The 24,373-nt window shown below is 40.0% G+C and overlaps 1 protein-coding gene and 1 long non-coding RNA gene across 2 annotated transcripts in view; one reads left to right on the top strand and one right to left on the bottom strand.

The window, feature by feature from the left end:
- The first annotated feature begins 141 nt into the window (after nt 1-141).
- LOC117516874 lies at nt 142-23,402 on the top strand. Its single transcript, XR_004562563.1, has 3 exons — nt 142-881; nt 14,409-14,411; nt 23,389-23,402. It is a non-coding gene; the product is annotated as an uncharacterized LOC117516874 (long non-coding RNA).
- castor2 (cytosolic arginine sensor for mTORC1 subunit 2) overlaps nt 2,031-24,373 on the bottom strand; it is a 50,985-nt gene continuing 28,642 nt past the window's right edge. The window contains exons 4-9 of the mRNA XM_034177759.1: nt 18,473-18,605; nt 18,153-18,276; nt 14,096-14,206; nt 6,981-7,063; nt 3,228-3,322; nt 2,031-3,138 (exon numbers count right to left, since the gene is read on the bottom strand). Coding sequence (XP_034033650.1) covers nt 3,076-3,138; nt 3,228-3,322; nt 6,981-7,063; nt 14,096-14,206; nt 18,153-18,276; nt 18,473-18,605 — 609 coding nt within the window. The 3' untranslated portion in view covers nt 2,031-3,075. The remainder of the gene's footprint in view (nt 3,139-3,227; nt 3,323-6,980; nt 7,064-14,095; nt 14,207-18,152; nt 18,277-18,472; nt 18,606-24,373) is intronic.

Below are 24,373 nucleotides of genomic sequence, written 5' to 3'. Positions count from 1 at the left end.
TACAGAATGTCTTGGAGTGCAGTTAAATGGAAATATAGCTTGATATCAAGTCATACTTATTAGCCAGATTTAAGCACCTCACACGAAAACTGTAGCGCCAAAGCATATTCAATGCAAGCTTGTAAATATGCCAAAAAGGGTAAAATGCCAACATGTTAGTGCTAATACTAAAATTATTGCAGTTTCAGTAGTCTTACAGTCATAATGCTGACCAGTATTGCATTGCAGAAGTAGTCGAAAACCAACTTTAACCCGCTCCCCAAAAACACAAACATCAGAATTTCACCAGTCATCTGTCATTAAAAATGCTAATGTGTTAATAGATTAGATAGAACATACTAATGTCCGCATAGAAAGCAGAATATGCCAACATTAACACAATAACGCCATTGGAAATTAACTAGTACTGAATGCTTAAGCAGTTGCTAGAAGGGGGTTAGCCACTTGTGCCCCAATCTTCTTGTACATCTGGAATTGTGTTATAAAGAACATCTTGTGTAAAATTTGTGCCAAAACAACATGTGGATCCACACCAGATCTGCTATGATGACCCTGAGCAAAAACGGAAAAGACAGAACAAAATATATTTCAGTTGCTAGCCAAGATGCTAACATCACAGTGTTAGCAAACATTAACACCAGCATATTTGTTGCAAGCCAGCATTCATTCATTAATTTTCCTGCTGCTTATCCAGCAAGCAAGCATGTTTATAAGCAGTTCAGAATTAGCATGTTAACATCTACTTACTACATGTAAGTTGCACACGTACAGTTAGCATGTTGACAACAGTAATGTTTGATACTTTTTTTTTTCATTAATGTCACACCAGCACCCCATTCCCCTTTTGCTAAAAATGTAAAGGACAGGCTGGTGAATGTTCTGTGACTTCTTTAGTTTCTATGTAAGAAAAACACTTTGGGAGTCACTGAAAATGAAATCAGTGTCAACACGTTACCATGGCAACCCAGCAATCAGTTTGCTCACAGTGTGAAAGCAAAAAAAAAAAAAAAAAAAAAAAAAAAAAGCATTAAAATGGGAAGGTTAGATTCATCATCCTTCAAACCAACTGAGTTTAAGTCTACATCTGAGGTTGAGCTATTGAGGGGGGAAAAAGAGGCGGTCTGTGGCTGCTAAAAACTTGAATCTCGTTGAATTGCACGTGTAACTTTGACAAAGGCGGCGAATCAAAAAAACATCTTGGCACAGAGAAAAGACTTCCATAAAAACAAAAAAAAAAAACAAAAAAAACTTGATACATAAACACGGTTGATTTTTTTGAGAGTACATTCATCATCCTTCCATGAGAGGAGTTAGGTTACTAATACAGTCACTTACGAGGCATTAGCGGGAAGAAGCAGCTGAAAAATACGGGGGAGGGGGAAAAAACAAAACATTCAGTCTGGTATGCTAATGCTACATCCACATTGTAACCTGCCAAATCCAAACCGTATCTATCTATATATATATACACACATATATATATATACACACATATATACAAACATACATATATACACATATATACACACACATATATATATATACACACATATATATATATACACACATATATATATATACACATATATATATATAAAGTTCCCAGGTTTGTGAAACTCAAACAACCAAAACCAAACATTCCAGCAAAGCTTAAAAATAACTGTTTCCATGAACTGAGGTTTGTTTTCCTTGCTTTCACATGCTACTTCTTTATTTTTACAATGTAATTTTTGTTCATCTCTTCAACCTGCGTAGCTATTAAAACATTTAAGAATGATAAACAACTGCTGTGGTGACGGCATTCTAGGTTAGCTATTGTTGGGTGACAACATTCAAGTTTGTGCTCATTTCTAAACACCCTTGAGGTCTTGTCAGGTCATGTTTGTTTTTTTTGTTTTGTTTTGTTTTTTTTACAAACTGCAAATAGAACAAAATTTAAAAATACCAATCTGTTGACAACATGAATGTCAACTCCCACAAACAACGCTAAAGTTGCTCAATCAGAATTCCAAATTAAGGACATGTTTTCTTTGAGTTTGGGGACGGGTTGGCTTAAAGAGTTGGAAACGGTTTCATGTCGCTGACCAGAAAGGAAAATCACAGAGTTGCCCTTGAGCAAGTTGTTCCCAGTGTGCAGTTCAGAGCCTTACATGATATCAGTGCAAACACGGCAAGTTATACAGATTGCCGATAGGTTATACAGATTTCCTTCCATTTCCACAGCAGACAGACTGTGTGTGATTTGCTAACAAAGGGCCTCATTTTCTAGCCAGTTACATCCTAGCTAGCTTCGCTACGTAGACTAGCAAAGCATTGTAGCTAATGAGCTAGCTAGCCAGGCTGCAAGCCAAAACTGATCAATTTAAAGAAATTTATTTGTTCCATCAAGTCTTGCAACTGACTGCACTCTATTAAACTATGTTTGAAATGGGATCTCAAAGGACTTTGCAGGCACTGACGTGAAAATCCTAACCCCTTACACCCCTCGTCGTAACAGTGACCCTAACCTCTGCAAGTAAGAAATTCCGAAAATTAGGCAATGTCAAATAGCTAGCTGGTATAAATTCCATTTTGGATGATTCCACTGTTTCTTCTGGGGACTCGACGGTTAACAGTATCAAGACTGCCTCTGATTGGTTGCCGGCACCAAATTTTGAGCTGAAGTTCCCAAAATTTGAGCCGAATGTGAAACATCTTAACACATTACTAATGTAAATACTTTAGCTCTGCCGAACTATGAGTGCTACTGTCCCCCAATGCAAGTGAAAAAAAAAAAAAAACCCTGTGCTTTTAGTCTTTTGTTTGATTTGCTGGATTTGTCTGTATTTGGGTTTAGACCGGTTTAATGTGCACGTACCCAAAAGCAACAGCAACCAGAGCAGGCAGCAGGAGTCTTGAATTCCGAGGAAGGAAGTCAAGCGTAAAGTAAAAGAAGTAGTAATAAAGGCATCCTAACACGCATCCCGTCCTCTCACTGTCATCCCATAAGAAGCTCTTGGCACTTTTCGGACATGAATAAAAGTTTGAACGAAATGACTTTGAAAGCAGCCTTTCCATAGGTTCCTGTGGCTCCCCTCATGGTGCCGCGCTCTTGGTCCTTAGCGCTCTGATCACACTTTGTATGTTTTCCTCAGGAACCTGTAGACGGAGAGAAGAAAACAACCCAGGACTGAGAGCAGCTCATGGATTTTACCACAGACATCAAAAGTGAGCAGATGTCTTCTCACCAGTGCGTGGTCAAACTTGAAGGTACTAATGTAGTAAGCTGGAATGTCAGCAGTCGCCAGAGGTTCTGAAATCTGAGCCACGATGCCACATTCATCTAGAGACAAAGCCAACATCCACATATATTATACACTGATACATTTGTTTCTTTATTTGTTCCAGGCCCTGTTTACCCACAATATATTCCTTCTCTGGAATTTGACAAACAACAATTTAAAAAAACGGGTATTAGAAGAACAAACTTCTCAGCCAGTATCCTCCGACGGAAGGTCATATGTGAACCAATAACGGGGCAGCACGGTGACACAGTGGCAGCACTCCTGCTGCACAGCAACAACATCCAGAGGTCAAAACCCAACCATCCCCCAGGACATCTGGTGTTGTGACAGGAAGGATATCCGGTGCAAAACTGTGCCAAATGAACCAAGCAAAAAAGCAGAAGCCATCCAAAAGAATCACAGCAAACAAATAACAAGGTTCATGTTGACATATTCCTTAACTTCTTTACAGAACAGAAATAATAATTAAACTAATATTTTGAAGCTCTTTCCCCATCAACTTTGACATTCACTGTGCTTGTTTTTTTTCCTCATTCCAGATCTGCTGCAGTGTCACTATGCTGCCCCGTCAGACATAGTGACACCATCAGACTGGTGCTTACTACTGGTTACCAATGTGACACCTGGATAAGAGTCGGCGACACCCCCTGGAACTGACGGGATGCCAGTCCATTACAAGTTACGCTTATCAAACGCCCGGAGGGCGTTGGCAAGCTGCTCAACATCAACTCTGACAGTCAAAATACCCGAAAACAATTCTTTAGACATGGCACGACTGACAGCACAGCGCCCCCTAGCTACACTAAAACTGTATTTATATGCTTTTGTCATGAGTATCAGTGACAATATTGATGCTATGCGGTCGTACAGGAGATTTGTGTGTTTATGCAGGGCATCGTTAAGTACATTAGAGTAAACTTGTGGAACAGAGTTTTTTTCTGTTTTATTTCTTTTTGTGGTTAGCATCTGATGTTTTAATTGATGGAAAACAATAAAACAACATCATGTACATGTAAACGCTGCAGAAAATGACATGATGATTTCACTCCGCTGTATAAAGTTCACCCATGTTTAAATAAATTTGTTAACTATGACGATCTATCTATCTAACTATGACGATCTATCTATCTATCAATCTATCTTTATTAGTTGGCTATGTACCACAGGCTTTTAAGGTGGCAGTAATTAAACCATTACTTAAAAAGCCATCACTTGACCCAGCTATTTTAGCTAATTATAGGCCAATCTCCAAACTTCCTTTTCTCTCAAAAATTCTTGAAAGGGTAGTTGTAAAACAGCTAACTGATCATCTGCAGAGGAGTGGTCTATTTGAAGAGTTTCAGTCAGGGTTTAGAATTCATCATAGTACAGAAACAGCATTAGTGAAGGTTACAAATGATCTTCTTATGGCCTCAGACAGTAGACTCATCTCTGTGCTTGTTCTGTTAGACCTCAGTGCTGCTTCTGATACTGTTGACCATAAAATTTTATTACAGATATTAGAGCATGCCATAGGTATTAAAGGCACTGCGCTGCAGTGGTTTGAATCATATTTATCTAATAGATTACAGTTTGTTCATGTAAATGGGGAATCTTCTTCACAGACTAATGTTAATTATGGAGTTCCACAAGGTTCTGTGCTAGGACCAATTTTATTCACTTTACACATGCTTCCCTTAGTATTATTAGACAGCATTACTTAAATTTTCATTGTTACGCAGATGATACCCAGCTTTATCTATCCATGAAGCCAGAGGACACACACCAATTAGCTAAACTGCAGGACTGTCTTACAGACATAAAGACATGGATGACCTCTAATTTCCTGCTTTTAAACTCATAAAACTGAAGTTATTGTACTTGGCCCCACAAATCTTAGAAACATGGTGTCTAACCAGATCCTTACTCTGGATGGCATTACCCTGACCTCTAGTAATACTGTGAGAAATCTTGGAGTCATTTTTGATCAGGATATGTCATTCAATGCGCATATTAAACAAATATGTAGGACTGCTTTTTTGCATTTGCGCAATATCTCTAAAATTAGAAAGGTCTTGTCTCAGAGTGATGCTGAAAAACGAATTCATGCATTTATTTCCTCTAGGCTGGACTATTGTAATTCATTATTATCAGGTTGTCCTAAAAGTTCCCTGAAAAGCCTTCAGTTAATTCAAAATGCTGCAGCTAGAGTACTGACAAGGACTAGAAGGAGAGAGCATATCTCACCCATATTGGCCTCTCTTCACTGGCTTCCTGTTAATTCTAGAATAGAATTTAAAATTCTTCTTCTTACTTATAAGGTTTTGAATAATCAGGTTCCATCTTATCTTAGGGACCTCATAGTACCATATCACCCCAATAGAGCGCTTCCCTCTCAGACTGCAGGCTTACTTGTAGTTCCTAGGGTTTGTAAGAGTAGAATGGGAGGCAGAGCCTTCAGCTTTCAGGCTCCTCTCCTGTGGAACCAGCTCCCAATTCGGATCAGGGACACAGACACCCTCTCTACTTTTAAGATTAGGCTTAAAACTTTCCTTTTTGCTAAAAGCTTATAGTTAGGGCTGGATCAGGTGACCCTGAACCATCCCTTAGTTATGCTGCTATAGACTTAGACTGCTGGGGGGTTCCCATGATGCACTGAGTGTTTCTTTCTCTTTTTGCTCTGCATTTAATCATTAGTGATTGATCTCTGCTCCCCTCCACAGCATGTCTTTTTCCTGGTTCTCTCTCTCAGCCCCAACCAGTCCCAGCAGAAGACTGCCCCTCCCTGAGCCTGGTTCTGCTGGAGGTTTCTTCCTGTTAAATGGGAGTTTTTCCTTCCCACTGTCGCCAAGTGCTTGCTCACAGGGGGTCGTTTTGACCGTTGGGGTTTTTCCGTAATTATTGTATGGCTTTGCCTTACAATATAAAGCGCCTTGGGGCAACTGTTTGTTGTGATTTGGTGCTATATAAATAAAATTGATTTGATCACACAGATTAAGGAGCGGTACAACTGGTTTAAAGACGGCTGCACAACAGTGGAGGACGCGTCGCGCTCCGGGCGGCCATCAACATGCTGAAATGACCGGATCATTTCCAAAGTGAATGCTGTGGTGATGAGGGACCATCGTGTGACTATCCGAAAATTGCGGAAGAGGTGGACATCAGCACTTTTTCGGCACATTTCACTGTGACAGAAGATTTTGCCATGAAAAGAGTTGCAGCGAAATTCATCGGCACAAAGCTGATGGTGCAGCAAAAGCGCCTTCGTGTTGAAGCCTCACAGGACATGTTGTGACATGCCCAGCTCGTCCACCATTCGGATGATTCAGACGGCTTTCTGTGGCACTGAGTGTATCTTTCTCTTTTTGCTCTGTATGCACCACTCTGCATTTAATCATTAGTGATTGATCTCTGCTCCCCTCCACAGCATGTCTTTTTCCTGGTTCTCTCTCTCAGCCCCAACCAGTCCCAGCAGAAGACTGCCCCTCCCTGAGCCTGGTTCTGCTGGAGGTTTCTTCCTGTTAAAAGGGAGTTTTTCCTTCCCAAGTGCTTGCTCACAGGGGGTCGTTTTGACCGTTGGGGTTTTTCCGTAATTATTGTATGGCTTTGCCTTACAATATAAAGCGCCTTGGGGCAACTGTTTGTTGTGATTTAGCGCTATATATATATAAAATTGATTTGATTTGACGATGATGATGAATAAGACAGTGTGCTCACCGAATCCTAAAGGTTGACCTCCAATGCGAACCATTTTCCAAAGTTCACCAGATGCGCTAGTGAAGAGGACGTTGTGTGGAAACCTGAAACAGGAAGCAAGAAATTGACTGTTTAAACCCCCCTGCCCCCATTTCAAAACATGATCAACTTGATTGCACAAGATTTTCACAACCACTTTGTTTACTCTTCATCATTTTTATTTAATAAATGATCAAAGTGATTATTTAAAGTAGTTTTTTTTACTTTATATCTTATATTTTGCCAGAGACTGTACACATCAGCTTACAGTGTTTGAACTGATAAAAAAAAAAAAAAAAAAAAAAAATCAAATAGCACCTAACTTTTATTTATTTTTTTAATGCCAGAAAACACAGTACGAGAATGTGTGACAATTTCAGAGTCTGGACTTGATCAGTTCTCTTTGAGGAACTACAACAATTAATTTTGTTAAGATTAGTTTTATCGGTTTGTATAAACCCACTGGCTGGAAAAGTGATGATATCATCATAGAGTTCTTCGAGCTACTACTTTGTTTAAAAATGTTACTAAATTTAGATATTTTGGGTTCAAGTAGCATTTTTTTCTACAGATTTATTGTACAAAAAGGTTTGAATTTTTGACTTGATATTAGGGGGAATTTTTTTTTTTCAAAATCGACTGCATTTGACGTGATATTTAGTTTTGTACAAAGTTAATAATCAGTTAATGTTATTACACCTCCATGGATTTTTTTTCCAGGGCCAATAAAATGGATATTAGGGATTAAAAAAATATTTACAAGACCACTATATCAATAAAAAAAAGGCAATGAAACCCAACATTTCATTATCAAACCCTTCTAACAAAAATGTAATTGAGGCTCGCTGTATTACAGTTGAAACATGAACTTTTATAAATAATTAAATACACAAAAAAGTAACCAACCATTGTAAATCACACTGGATTCACTCATACTGGGAATCACTGTGTCGCGTTGCTCAACATTTGCATGAAAGACTTCTCATCCATTTTGGCCCCAGCTACCTTGGAGCAGAGTGACCATTTGTTGCTGTAAAACGGACACTGATTTTAAATGAACAACAGCTGGTCGCTTTGCCTCTGTCTCTTGCAGCCAATGTGGCTAAGGGGTGACGGGGTCCCAGCCATGCTTGATAGCACTGTAAACAATACAGTTGTAGTGTCTTCTGCTAGACAAACTTTGGAATGACACCATTTCTAGCAGCCACAGCGTTATTCTGCGTTATATAGTAAAATAAAAGTTTTCATAGAGTAGTGTTCAGAATAACAGTGCTATGTGACTAAAAAAAAATAATCCAGGTTTTGAGTATATTTCTTATTGTTACATGGGAAACAAGGTACCAGTAGATTCAGTAGATTCTCACAAATCCAACAAGACCAAGCATTCATGATATGCACACTCTTAAGGCTATGAAATTGGGCTATTAGTAAAAAGAGTAGAAAAGGTGGTTTTCACAATAGCAGTAGTGTGGCATTCAATCAGTGAGTATGTCAATTTTGTGCAACAAACAGGTGTGAATCAGGTGTCCCCTATTTAAGGATGAAGCCAGCACCTGTGGAACATGCTTTTCTCTTTGAAAGCCTGAGGAAAATGGGATGTTCAAGACATTGTTCCAAAGAACAGCATAGTTTGATTAAAAAGTTGATTGGAGAGGGGAAAAAATTATACGCAGGTGCAAAAAAATTATAGACTGTTCATCTACAATGATCTCCAATGCTTTACCTGTAAGTGCTGTGACAGAAGATGCCTGTGTGAAGCTAATTTATTTGCAAGAATCCCCCGCAAAGTCCCTCTGTTAAATAAAAGACGTGCAGAAGAGGTTACAATTTGCCAAAGAACACATCAACTGGCCTAAAGAGAAATGGAGGAATATTTTGTGGACTGATGAGAGTAAAATTGTTCTTTTTGGGTCCAAGGGCCGCAGACAGTTTGTGAGACGACCCCCAAACTCTGAATTCAAGCTACAGTTCACAGTGAAGCATGGTGGTGCAAGCATCATGATATGGGCATGTTTCTACTATGGTGTTGGGCCTATATATCGCATACCAGGTATCATGGATCAGTTTGGATATGTCAAAATACTTGAAGACGTCATGTTGCCTTATGCTGAAGAGGACATGCCCTTGAAATGGGTGTTTCAACAAGACAATGACCCCAAGCACACTAGTAAATGAGCAAAATCTTGGTTCCAAACCAACAAAATTAATGCCTTGCAGATGTGAAGAAATCATGAAAAACTGTGGTTATACAACTAAATACTAATTTAGTGATTCACAGGATTGCTAAAAAAGCAGTTTGAACATAATAGTTTTGAGTTTGTAGCGTCAACAGCAGATGCTGCTATTATTGTGAAAACCCCCTTTTCTACATTTTTTTTTTACTAATAGCCCAATTTCATAGCCTTAAGAGTGTGCATATCATGAATGCTTGGTCTTGTTGGATTTGTGAGAATCTACTGGTACCTTGTTTCCCATGTAACAATAAGAAATATACTCAAAACATGGATTAATCTTTTTAGTCACATACATGTAGCACTACTATTATTCTGAACACTACTGTATCTGCAAAAATAACCATACAGACATGTATGTGAAAGGCCTAGAACAGCTGATACAGCTGATGATCACCCCAATGTCACATGATGACTTGAAGCAATGTTAAACGTTAGTTGGCAGTGGAATTATCTGGATGCCTTATTTGAGACAGAGATGTTAAGCTTCATGGCCACTGTGCTATTTTTAATGTGTGGACCTCAGTAACATTTGCACAACGTTTATAGCCAAGAGGAGCGTCTGGATAAAATAACACAAACCAGGCTGGCCACGGGTAAAAGACAGTAACACTACCATGTGACCTGCCCCTTTAAGGCACCACATCAACTTTGATGTAAATGTGGGAATAAAGATGGCCTACATGCTGCAACAGCAATGGAGGAAACTTCAAACTAAATGATGAAGGGTTTGTTTGCTTTTCAATGCGATATGTTGTTTTTGAAAGAATTAAAGCCTAATTATCTGCAGGAGTGCTGCAATTAACAGACCAACCACATAATAATCCAACTGCTTTATTTATGTCCTTTCTTTTAAATTGGCAGTGGAATAATGAGTCAGACTGAAACTCGCTGTGCTTTAAGGACACACAATATAACCAACCGCTGTGCTATCGCTTAGCAACAAACTAATCGTCCCCTCAAATAATCAAATTTGTTCTTGCTGTACAATAACAATGTGGCCTTGTTGAGCAGCGATAGAAAATGCTGCAGTGAAATAGCCATTTTCTTTTATTAATTTACCAAATGGAAGCAATATGTGGGTGTAAACCGCTGCAGGTTGGCTTCGTTCTTATTTCTCAATCAGGGCTTTTACTGTTTTTGGTAAACACGTGGTCCTCTAAAACGTGGGAGTTCCTCAGGGCTCTGTACTTGGTTTGTTACAGTCTTGTCTGCTTTTTTTGGGTTCCCTTGTTGAAAGTACTATATTTGATAAACACACAGAGCTATGCACAAACTTAACTAGTAGAAAAAAAAATTCTATAACGTGAACAAGTCTTCAAAAGTAACACTATTGATGGTTTTTATTTTGAAAGTACACCAAACTGTGTGAAGACAGAGAAAAAAGAGAAATGACACCAGTAGTTGGTTGTAGTCCATTAGAACTTTGACTTCACGTTTGACGTTGTGCTGCAGAAGGAGTTTTGCACCAAACAGCTTCTTCTGCAGTGATATTAATTGATGAACGTCTGAGGATTGATGGTGCTATTAATTCCACCATGCTCCACCGCTGCCTGCAGACACACTTTCATACACAGGTGCAGTACAGCGTTTTAGCCACAAGTCATCCAGGAAGCCCTCCTCCGGTCAGGCGTCTGTAGACTGCTCTACCAGGGCTGCACTGGTTTCAGCCTGACCTGAACTGAGGGCACTGACAGGAATCAGGTCCAGTCAGGGAGCAGGTGATGGTGCTAAATTCACCTGCAGAACCACATTGGGTTCTTGTTGGCAACCACACAGACAGACAACCAGTCAATCCCAACCTCCTGTAAGAAGCCTCAGCTAGGTGAAAAGTGGACGTGTCCTTGACCTTTTCCAGTGGCTGGGGTCATCATGAAAGCACGAAGCATCTTTTTTCTTAGTGACCGCGGTCACCTTCCTCATCTCCATCTGGTTCACTGTGATGTGCAGAAGTCCCTCCTAATTGGAAACTTTATAATTGTTCAGGTCTCCCTTGTAAAAGATCTTGATCTCAGTGGGACTAACCTGGTTCAATAAAGGTTAAATTCTGTCAGAGAGAGAGAGAGAGAGAGACCATGCTGAGCCATTAAGACCACCTCAGACCTGGTTTTCTTGCTCCGTCTAGTTTTCAGCAGCTTTATTTGTCACAGAGGTGACGGTACATCTTCTGTATCGGCTTGTTGATCATTAGCACTTGTTCTGTATAACTTGTTTTTCTTAGTTTAATTGGATTACACTGATAGAAAATCCTTTATTGGTACACAAGCGGACCAAGTAGAATAAATGTTGCTTTAAAAGGCAGAGGACGACTACAACCAATAATGTTTAGAACATTTTTAATACACTTTGTTGATTAAATAAAAAATATTTATATTCATATCAATTTCACTTTGCCACATCTACTCCACAAGCAGCTAAGACCTAGTACTTACTCCATTTTTTTGTACTACAGTACATGCAGTCATTTTCTTCTCTTTCTCTGAATTATTTTTCTCCTTCTGCACTTCATGCTTTTAGTTTACTGCTAAATGCGCTTCTTGAATTCCATCTGGATTTGGGATCAGAAGAAACCCGAGGTTTACGGTGCACCTGGAAAGTATTCACAGCGCTCCACTTTTTCCACATTTTATAATGTTACAACCTTATTTGAAAATGGCTGAAATTCATTTTTTTTTCCCTCAAAATTCTACACACAAGACCCCTGTTAGAGAGTGAATATCTGGAACACTGGTTTGAAAGAGAGTAGGGCACAGAGAGATCAATCCAATGGAAACTTTAACGATCCTCTGTAGAACAGTAACTTACAGGTCAGTGGATGAACACAAAACATTGTCACCGAGGCATGTGCATGGGTGGGGTGTGTGTGTGTGTGTGTGGTTCTACAACACAAATACAATAAAAATTAGTCTTCACTAACAGGAATTAGGATCAAATGACAGTCTCTTGAACAGTCAAATTAATTGGCAATAATAAATGGAATGATTTTGGTTCATAACAGAAAGACAGTGGTGTTATATGCTATAACCACATATCATAATTAAACTCCAGTGCTGGAACGCTGTGTCGTCCATTTGAAGCCAAACAACATGATTGCAGTACTGAAAACGGCCACATGGTGGAAGCCCGTGAATGTGTAATACTGACGTGCTTCTGCACAAACTTCCCAATAACCACTTCACCTAATCAATGATTAATAACCAAAAAAACAAAACAAAACAAAAAAAAAAAAAACAATGAGGGAAGTAAGTTATATTAGCAACAATTATTCCACCATGACCTCATGCTCTGAACATTTCCCACAGTTGACAGTGCATGTCAGAGCACAAACCAAGCATGAAGCCAAAGGAATTGTCTGTAGACCTCTGAGACAGGTTTGTCTGAAGGCACAAATCTGGTGAAAGACACAAACATTTCTGCTGCTTTGAAGGTCCCAATGAGCACAGTGGTCTCCATCATCTGTAAATAGAAGAAGTTCAGATCCACCAGGAGTCTTCCTAGAGCTGGCCACCCGTCTAAACTGATTGATCGGGGTAGAAGGGCCTTAATCAGGGAGGTGACCAAGAACCCGATGGTCACTCTGTCAGCGTTCCTGTGTAGAGAAGAGAACCTTCCAGAAGGACAACCATCTCTGCAGCAATCCACCAATCAGGTCTGTTTGGTAGAGTGGCCAGATGGAAGCCACTCCTTAGTAAAAGGCACATGGCAGCCCGTCTGGAGTTTGACAAAAGGCACCTGAAGGACTCTCAGACCACGAGAAACAAAATTATCTGGTCTGATGAGACAAAGATTGAACTCTGGTGTGAATGCCAGGTGTCATGTTTAGAGGAAACCAGGCACCATCCCTACAGTGAAGCATGGTGGTGGCAACATTATGCTGTGGGGATGTTTTTCAGCAGCAGGAACTGGGAAACTAGTCAGGTTGAGGGAAAGATGATTGCAGCAATGTACAGAGACATCCTGGATGAAAACCTGCTCCAGAGTGCTCTTGAACTCAGACTGGGGTGACGGTTCATCTTTCAGCAGGACAATGACCCTAAGTACACAGCCAAGATGTCAAAGGAGTGGCTTCAGGACAACTCTGTGACTGTCCTTGAGTGGCCCAGCCAGAGCCCAGACATGAATCTGACTGAACTCTGGAGAGATCTGAAACCTGATGGAGCTTGAGAGGTGGCAAGCTTGTGCCATCATGTTCAAGAAGACTTGACACTGTAATTGCTGCCAAAGGTCCATCAACAAAATATTGAGCAAAGGCTGTGAATACCTATGTATGTGTGATTTCTTAGTTTTTTATTTTTTAATAAATCTGCCCCCAAAACCTTTTCATGTTGTCATTATGGGGTGTTCTGAGTAGAATTTTGAGGTGGGAAAAAATTACTCAATTTTGGAATAAGGCTGTAACATATAATGTGGAAAAAGTGAAGCGCTGTGAATACTTTACGGATGCACTGTATCACATGCGCAATCTAGCAGAAACACTTGGTGCGTATTTGCAGTGAAGGAGAGCAAAATGTTTTTAAAACATGTACTGCGGCAGCACTGGCTGTGACAGTGAGTGATAACCTACGCTAGCTACTTGATCTGGTGACACTGCATACATGAAATAAAACAAGGGTGAACACTCACTGGTGATTTTAAGTTATCCGATACCAAACAATCAATAACATGCCCTTTAACGGGCCCGATAATTGCTTTAATTGGCTTGGGACATCCCTAATTTTCAACTTAAAGTGCTCAGAGTATCTGTTGTTCAAGATCGTTTAATCACCCAGCCCTACTCTGACGAGGACGGATCAGGAATCAAACCGCTGACCTTTCAGTTAGGAGACAACGTGAGTGGTCTAAAAGGTTTTTGTTTTTCTACTCCACCTCCGAGCTGTCTGTTCGTCCATGACCAGAGAGATGTAGCCCTCGATGAGGGAGAAGGAGAAGAACCGGATGTGGCTGGCATCCTCACTCGATGCTCCGTGCTCCTTTGGCCTAGAAGTGAACAAACAGTCACTGTGGGTCGATGACAAAATTCTGGTTTGTCCTCCTCCTCCTCACAGTAACACCACTCAAAGTTACATAGATTTTCTGTTTGATCCTTCATGTATGTGTAGATTTTTACACTTTACCATCGTATCGGTGCCTAGTTGGAAATTTGAAACTGCTGGCTAAGGCTAAGCGAAAATTTGGTAAGATTGTAATTCACGTCGGCAGTAATGACACCCGGTTACGCCAATCGGAGGTCACTAAAATTAACATTGAATCGGTGTGTAACTTTGCAAAAACAATGTCGGACTCTGTAGTTTTCTCTGGGCCCCTCCCCAATCGGACCGAGAGTGACATGTTTAGCCGCACGTTCTCCTTGAATTACTGGCTGTCTGAGTGGTGTCCAAAAAATGAGGTGGGCTTCATAGATAATTGGCAAAGCTTCTGGGGAAAACCTGGTCTTGTTAGAAGAGACGGCATCCATCCCACTTTGGATGGAGCAGCTCTCATTTCTACAAATCTGGCCAATTTTCTTAAATCCTCCAAACCGTGACTATCCAGGGTTGGGACCAGGAAGCAGAGTTGTAGTCTTACACACCTCTCTGCAGCTTCTCTCCCCCTGCCATCCCCTCATTACCCCATCCCCGTAGAGACGGTGCCTGCTCCCAGACTACCAATAACCAGCAAAAATCTATTTAAGCATAAAAATTCAAAAAGAAAAAATAATATAGCACCTTCAACTGCACCACAGACTAAAACAGTTAAATGTGGTCTATTAAACATTAGGTCTCTCTCTTCTAAGTCCCTGTTAGTAAATGATATAATAATTGATCAACATATTGATTTATTCTGCCTTATAGAAACCTGGTTACAGCAGGATGAATATGTTAGTTTAAATGAGTCAACACCCCCGAGTCACACTAACTGCCAGAATGCTCGTAGCACGGGCCGAGGTGGAGGATTAGCAGCAATCTTCCATTCCAGCTTATTAATTAATCAAAAACCCAGACAGAGCTTTAATTCATTTGAAAGCTTGACTCTTAGTCTTGTCCATCCAAATTGGAAGTCCCAAAAACCAGTTTTATTTGTTATCTATCGTCCTCCTGGTCGTTACTGTGAGTTTCTCTGTGAATTTTCAGACCTTTTGTCTGACTTAGTGCTTAGCTCAGATAAGATAATTATAGTGGGCGATTTTAACATCCACACAGATGCTGAGAATGACAGCCTCAACACTGCATTTAATCTATTATTAGACTCAACTGGCTTTGCTCAAATGTAAATGAGTCCACCCACCACTTTAATCATATCTTAGATCTTGTTCTGACTTATGGTATGGAAATTGAAGACTTAACAGTATTCCCTGAAAACTCCCTTCTGTCTGATCATTTCTTAATAACATTTACATTTACTCTGATGGACTACCCAGCAGTGGGGAATAAGTTTCATTACACTAGAAGTCTTTCAGAAAGCGCTGTAACTAGGTTTAAGGATATGATTCCTTCTTTATGTTCTGTAATGCCATATACCAACACAGTGCAGAGTAGCTACCTAAACTCTGTAAGTGAGATAGAGTATCTCGTCAATAGTTTTACATCCTCATTGAAGACAACTTTGGATGCTGTAGCTCCTCTGAAAAAGAGAGCTTTAAATCAGAAGTGTCTGACTCCGTGGTATAACTCACAAACTCGCAGCTTAAAGCAGATAACCCGTACGTTGGAGAGGAAATGGCGTCTCACTAATTTAGAAGATCTTCACTTAGCCTGGAAAAAGAGTCTGTTGCTCTATAAAAAAGCCCTCCGTAAAGCTAGGACATCTTACTACTCATCACTAATTGAAGAAAATAAGAACAACCCCAGGTTTCTTTTCAGCACTGTAGCCAGGCTGACAAAGAGTCAGAGCTCTATTGAGCCGAGTATTCCTTTAACTTTAACTAGTAATGACTTCATGACTTTCTTTGCTAATAAAATTTTAACTATTAGAGAAAAAATTACTCATAACCATCCCAAAGACGTATCGTTATCTTTGGCTGCTTTCAGTGATGCCGGTATTTGGTTAGACTCTTTCTCTCAGATTGTTCTGAGTTATTTTCATTAATTACTTCATCCAAACCATCAACATGTCTATTAGACCCCATTCCTACCAGGCTGCTCAAGGAAGCCCTACCATTATTTAATGCTTCGATCTTAAATATGATCAATCTATCTTTATTAGTTGGCTATGTACCACAGGCTTTTAAGGTGGCAGTAATTAAACCATTACTTAAAAAGCCATCACTTGACCCAGCTATCTTAGCTAATTATAGGCCAATCTCCAACCTTCCTTTTCTCACAAAAATTCTTGAAAGGGTAGTTGTAAAACAGCTAACTGATCATCTGCAGAGGAATGGTCTATTTGAAGAGTTTCAGTCAGGTTTTAGAATTCATCATAGTACAGAAACAGCATTAGTGAAGGTTACAAATGATCTTCTTATGGCCTCAGACAGTGGACTCATCTCTGTGCTTGTTCTGTTAGACCTCAGTGCTGCTTTTGATACTGTTGACCATAAAATTTTATTACAGAGATTAGAGCATGCCATAGGTATTAAAGGCACTGCGCTGCGGTGGTTTGAATCATATTTATCTAATAGATTACAATTTGTTCATGTAAATGGGGAATCTTCTTCACAGACAAAGGTTAATTATGGAGTTCCACAAGGTTCTGTGCTAGGACCAATTTTATTCACTTTATACATGCTTCCCTTAGGCAGTATTATTAGACGGCATTGCTTAAATTTTCATTGTTACGCAGATGATACCCAGCTTTATCTGTCCATGAAGCCAGAGGACACACACCAATTAGCTAAACTGCAGGATTGTCTTACAGACATAAGACATGGATGACCTCTAATTTCCTGCTTTTAAACTCAGATAAAACTGAAGTTATTGTACTTGGCCCCACAAATCTTAGAAACATGGTGTCTAACCAGATCCTTACTCTGGATGGCATTACCCTGACCTCTAGTAATACTGTGAGAAATCTTGGAGTCATTTTTGATCAGGATATGTCATTCAAAGTGCATATTAAACAAATATGTAGGACTGCTTTTTTGCATTTACGCAATATCTCTAAAATTAGAAAGGTCTTGTCTCAGAGTGATGCTGAAAAACTAATTCATGCATTTATTTCCTCTAGGCTGGACTATTGTAATTCATTATTATCAGGTTGTCCTAAAAGTTCCCTGAAAAGCCTTCAGTTAATTCAAAATGCTGCAGCTAGAGTACTGACAGGGACTAGAAGGAGAGAGCATATCTCACCCATATTGGCCTCTCTTCATTGGCTTCCTGTTAATTCTAGAATAGAATTTAAAATTCTTCTTCTTACTTATAAGGTTTTGAATAATCAGGTCCCATCTTATCTTAGGGACCTCATAGTACCATATCACCCCAATAGAGCGCTTCGCTCTCAGACTGCAGGCTTACTTGTAGTTCCTAGGGTTTTTAAGAGTAAAATGGGAGGCAGCGCCTTCAGCTTTCAGGCTCCTCTCCTGTGGAACCAGCTCCCAATTCGGATCAGGGAGACAGACACCCTCTCTACTTTTAAGATTAGGCTTAAAACTTTCCTTTTTGCTAAAGCTTATAGTTAGGGCTGGATCAGGTGACCCTGAACCATCCCTTAGTTATGCTGCTATAGACTTAGACTGCTGGAGGTTTCTTCCTGTTAAAAGGGAGTTTTTCCTTCCCACTGTCGCCAAGTGCTTGCTCACAGGGGGTCGTTTTGACTGTTGGGGTTTTTACGTAATTATTGTATGGCCTTGCCTTACAATATAAAGCGCCTTGGGGCAACTGTTTGTTGTGATTTGGCGCTATATAAATAAAATTGATTGATTGATTGACTGATTGATAGTTAGATACATCCTGCGGTGAGAATCTGTTCATTTTGGATTCATGATGAAAAACGTGGAACTTAATCTCACCCTCCAGAATAAAACATGACGTCCATGAGCAGGGTGGCTACTGAGGGCAGCGTGTCCGGGTCCAGGCTGGTCACACAGAACATGTTGCTGGGACTACACAGGGGGTGAATGACAGTACGAGGCACTGAAAAACAAAATCATGGACAAGTGGGTTCCAGTGTTCCACCAATAAACACTAAAGTTACACCAGATTTCTTTGAAAGGTCTCAAGAAATTCAAACGACAAATGGGCATCCTTTCGTCCATTAAGAGAGACATCTTTAGAAAGGCTGTTTTAAGATCTTGTTTTATACAGTTTTTATTTTTGTGTGTTTGCTTACCGTGGTTCGGTTTTTCAACGCCATTAGTGACTCCCAGATCAAGAGCAGCAACCGTCTCACCATTGACCACCCGAAGCAAAGTGAACTCGGAAGACAGCGTGTGCATGACCATCGGCAGGTCTCGCTCTCGAACCTGAGCACAAAACAAAATAAATCAAGACGCAAATGAACGAAACACCTTAGGAGGAATCTGTGTGGAGTCTGCTTTGTACTCAGTTTCCCAGCATGCTTCACTCTCTGCATTTCAGATGCTTGATAATCTCAGAAACACCAACATAATCGAGACTTAGAATCAGGTCAGGTCTGGGAGCAGGCAGTGGTTTTAAAGAAGAGTTTTCCCTTTTTGAGACCAGGACAGAGAAACATCAGCTGATCCACAAACTGATGTTCCATGTTTCCGTTTCTTCTTCTCTCGTTGCTCTTCTGTGCATCCTCGCTGGGATGGAGCAACACGAGGAAAAGGAAATGTGAATTTAATAAATAGAAGCAGAATGGAATCATTGTTTTCTGTTGGGGGAGAATCATCTTCCAGTGTTGGCATGTCGTGTTTTATACAGCAGCAGAGAAAAGAGCACGAGACCAACATGCACATTAATTTACTAATCAAATGACAGATGAACCGGAGGTCTGATAGATTCTGTGTAATCGGACTTGGTTCCAGCTTAAAGACTTTCATGGAAGAGTCTCATGTTGACTTTTTTTTAGTCCTTGAGGAGTCACAATCACCATATGACTGAATAAATAAGCAAGCAGTTACCTCATGAACTAGTTTATGATCTCAAATCCATGTTTAGGAACTAAACTGTCTGAAGAACAGCTTTTTCATCCAGAACAAGTTACTTCCAGCTCAGGTGGACACTCAAACCTGCCTTAAGGCAAAGCTGGAACTATAGATCAGCTGATTCTAACCCCTATCCTACCAATTTTTATTTTTTAAAGCTCTGACTGAGGGGCAGCGTGGTGGCCAAGTGGTCACTTGCTTCTCCACAGAAGGTTCCTGGTTCAAGGCCACCTGTGCCCATTCTCCATGTAATGTGGAGTTGTGTCAGGGAGGACAATTGGGGCAAACCTGAGCAAAAAAGAGAATCCAAAGGATTGAAACTAGGGCTGAACTGGGGGGTGCACTGCTGCAGCCTGATAAATGCAGTGGTAAAAATAAAAAATCTGCACTTTTTGTGGCCATGCAAACAAGACTGAAGACGTTTTAAGTGAATGTTTAACAGAATGACCTCTTATGTTGGAAGTAAAGACCCAAAGCCACGACAAAGAAAATCCTCCCCTAACCAAGGTGACACCGTCCTTACTGATGCTGTACTGACTCTATGTACCTCCCCTTAGCTAAGGATGCTATTACCTAGTGTTAATGAAAACTGAGATTTTGTTTGTTTATAAATAAATTCCCATTGATAGTGGTCTGCTGGACTAATCTGTAGCATCATGGCAAACTTCCCATTTCTGTATGAAAATATCTTTGGTTTCTAGTTTGGCCAATCTGGTTCATTCGGGGTTACCACAGTGGATCTGACAGTGGATCTGGCAAGCCGGATGCCCTTACTGACGCAACTCCAGATGTACAAGGAGAATGAAAGGACACGGGTGGGTCGCCTTGAGCCAAGGACCTTTTTGCAGTGAACAATAACTAGGGATGTCCCGATCAGGTTTTTTGGCCCCGATCTGATTCCGAGTCATCTGATTTTGAGTATCTGCCGATACCGAGTCCTGATCCGATACTTTAAAAAACTGAATGAACAATGAACAAATGCTAAATATATAATAATTTCATTTTAATCACCTTATTTTATTATTTAATCACTTAAACAGTGCACTTCTCCTTGAGGTAGCTTGAACAATCAAGTAACAATCTACCAGACTTAAAAAATGTACAAATTTCTGTTATTTTATTTGTCTAAAAATAAATGTCCAAGGTTCCTTATGTTAAACAAGAAATTATCTAATCTGAAATAACAGGTGGTTTTAATTTATAGATGAAAGTTTTTTTAAGAACCATTTATTGATTTAGCTACTTTAATTACAGGTGTTCTAAACTTTTTTAAACAGTAATCAGAAATTTTGAGGTAACAAACAACAACAACAAAAAACATTTCCAAGGATTTTTCTTCAGACACGTGGTTTCTGCACTGATCTGTGGTTCAAATCCCCGCCTGACTGGAAAATCACTAAGGGCCCTTGGGCAAGGTCTTTAATCCCCTATTGCTCCCGGTGTGTAGTGAGCACCTTGTATGGCAGCACCCTGACATCGGGGTGAATGTGAGGCATAACTGTAAAGCGCTTTGAACGTCTGATGCAGATGGAAAAGCGCTATATAAATGCAGTCCATTTACCATTTGTACAGATCAGTGGTTTCTGCCACTAGTCTTCCATGTTTTGGCCCGATGCGTCCTTCCTTTTGGACAGCGCGAAGCTACGTCACAGCTCAGAGCGTCGAAAGTTCAAAAGTCAACTTGAAAGGTAAAAGGAAAAAAAAAACAACTTACATTTGCGTCCTGACAGTCCTCAGTGTCCCTCTGATGCTTTATCAGTGTTCAACAAGTTCAGAGCAGTGCAGTGAACGTGAATGAAGACAGAAGCTCTTTAAGATGCGCTCCTAAATGTGAGTGCGCACGTCGCTCATGCGCACACCATCTCTCGCTCCGTTTTGCAGACAAACGATCACCGGACAATTTGTTTTTTTCTTTTTGTTAATCAGATGACAGATCGCCGTCCTGAGGACTTGGTCAGCACGAGTCCTGCTGCGCACAGAAGGATGAGTTTCGGTGGGAAAGTGTCCATCATCCTCTTGTCATTCCATCGAGGCATCAGGCTGAGCGCGTAAACACACAAACAGCAGTTCTGCGAAAGAAACTTTGCGCGCGTAGCTCCCCCCACCTCTGTCCGGTTGAACTTGTGTTTTTTCTTTTGTTCAATTAAAAAAAACAAAAAAAAAACAAAAAAAAAAATGGGTTGAACTTTGACCGCATCAGCCTGCCGACAAGCGGCAATGCGCGCTCCCGTCAGAAGCGTCACGTCAAAAGCCGAGCTAAAGCGACACTTCTGACGCCTCTAAAAAGCAACACGTCTCACGCCTCCAATGCTTCCGACGCTTGAAAGGCCCATTAATCTGCAATAATGAGCCTGAAATAGCACTGATCAAAATAATGAGGATAAAATCTATATTGGATTCCTGATCGGGATGCAACGTCCGATTTCGATCAAGTCTGAAACCACATGATCGGGCCCGATTCCCAATCACGTGATCGGATCGGGACATCCCTAGCAATAACCACTGTGCATGGTTTATTTTCTATAAACAAACTAACAAGTCCTGATTCTAGTGATACGTCTGATTTCTCAGCCATTATAGCATCCAAAAGTGGCGTTTTGTTGATTAAGTTATTATTGTCCTTCAGTCCACTTAGTCACATCTTACAATGTAGTTTACTGTCGAGCGCCTATACTGTTAGCTGGGCTGTTTCACAGCATGCCGTTCCTTCCCATTTATCCCAAATAGCAAATCGGGGCCCTTTTTCTTAGCATCATAGTAACTTCTTGATTGATCGTTGTCAATCTTGAACAAACTTGGTGTATGTAGTAGTTACGGCCATCATCTGCACCAGATTTGAAATCAGGATCCAATTTTAAAATTGTTCAAAGTTTCATCGTGACTCACAATATCATTGCTAGTACATGGTAACTTCGAGGTGTCCGTACTCTTAACAGCTTCAATCATGTTCCAACTTCTTTAAACGGGGTATTCGTAGTAACTACAGCTTGAAACTTGTTTGACGGTGCTTCACTGCGGTAAAACTTTGAAGCCGACACATTGTTTGTTGCAGTTTTTCATCATGTCTGGCTGAGGATGCAGCTCTGTTCTTTCATTTTCGGGTGGGTTGCCAGGTCTGCACTTTTATAAGACAACCAGTAGGAGGCAAGTCAGATTAGTCAATTTCATCCTATTTTTGCATGTTTTTGGATCTTAGGAGATTGTAGTAGCACATGTAATAGCCCTGTAACTGCTATGTACTGGTCTTTGCATGAGCTAATATTAGCACAGCACACATAGCGAACAGGCTAACACTAGCATCCCACAATAACAAGAAGAGGTGCTGGCGAATGTAACTGCTCGATTTGTATTGGCAAGTATGACTTTAATGCTACGGTGAAAAACCTTGTAAGTTGGGAGAATCCAACCTCTAGTTATGGGAAAAATGCCTTTAACACTACATCAGGCCGGAATTTTTGCTTGGAAACTCCAGACGAAACTGAGTAACTCAAGGTAACAACATAGCCATGATGGCCCCCTTTGTGACTGCTGAGACGTTACTAATGTTGAAAATGCATCTTGAAATTAATTTTTAACAAAACGTTAGTTATATGTAATATATTCACACTCAGTTAAGTTACCAGCACCACACATGACTCTGACAATTTCATTTAGCCTAAAAGATAACATTAACCACAGTAGAGTTAGGCTAAGCAGCTGACGATCCCAGTCACTGAGGTAATCTCATGAATGCAATTTTTCCAGAAGTATTTTTTTTTTTTTAAATAATGAGTCTTTCCAAATGTCAGAGGCTTCTGAACACAGCATAACGTGCTTGAAACTGCCCAAGTACAGAACAATGACCTCATCCCCGCATAAAACAACCCCCCAGCAACAACAACATTGGACTTGATTTTTGTCACCATTCAACCTACGCCACTCTCAATAATTCAACATTCAATTCAGTTTGGCTTTTTTGGGGTAGGAAACGTGTTTACATTCATTGCCAAAGCAAATGTCCAAAGAAAGAAAGAAAGAAAGAACACTAATATTTAAGTATGTACGAGTAATAGTTAATATGATTTTTTTTGGAATGAGAAATTTATGAGGGTCTGATCAAACTGTCTGATAACATTTCTGGAAAAGATACTTTTAGAGTTTCCATAAGAGTCATTTTGGGAAAAAAACAAACAAACTGATCTACAGGTCAGTATTTTTATGATGATTACAACTATTTTTTTCTTTTTTTTTTTGGAAGTGGAAATACACCACTAGACATGAAATCCTGTAGTAACAGACATTTTTCATCTTCATGACAGCAAGCACCTTGAATGTGGTTTGTCACACTTGTGTAAGACACATGCATGGGGTAGTTTGTGCTGCAAACAGGGTAGCAACAACACAAACTGCTTGTGGGACTAATTTATTTGTTGATCGATTTATGTTTTGGACAGACCATCTCTGGTTAAAGGATGAATTGAACAAATTCAGGTGGTGAACTGTTTTAAATTTTCCCAACACGAGTCATAATATGATTATTTCCATGCAAAGACAGCCAGCTGTTATAACAAGTTGTTTTGAGAAAAATTTGAGCGTTGTGGTGAGGAAAATTCAACACAGCATTTCAACAACTTTGGACAACTTCCTGTGGTAAAAAAAATGCTTTGGAATGAAAAAATATTTCTTTCTTCATGAAAGTGAAGTAAACACTTTTTCATGTCGGCACATAAATGTGTTTGTGGCTGCAGAAGGGGACAAACTTTTTGAGCAGCACGCAGAGGTGATCAATAATCCAATGACAAGGATACGATTAGTTTACTTGCTGCATCAATAATCCACCATTTTATCTGATAGCCGACAGAAAAGAATAATTTTTTTTAGGGCAAAAGAAACTACTTTTAGTACCAACATAAATGATGAGTCGGGGCAGTAATGTAAATATTTGGACACTCATGATATATTTTACAATATTGAGTCCTTTACTACAACCCCTGGCAATAATTATGGACTCACTGGCCTTGGAGGATATTCATTCAGTTGTTTAATTTCCTAGAAAAAAAGCAGATCACAGACATGACATTTCATTCATTTCATTTCAAATGGCAACTTCCTGGCTTTAAGAAACACTATAAGAAATCAGG

The sequence above is a fragment of the Thalassophryne amazonica genome, chromosome 9, assembly GCF_902500255.1.
Source record: "Thalassophryne amazonica chromosome 9, fThaAma1.1, whole genome shotgun sequence".
Classification (NCBI taxonomy): Eukaryota; Metazoa; Chordata; class Actinopteri; order Batrachoidiformes; family Batrachoididae; genus Thalassophryne; species Thalassophryne amazonica.
The sequence above is the reverse complement of the archived record's forward strand: the minus strand, read 5'-3'. Positions and strand labels throughout refer to the sequence as shown.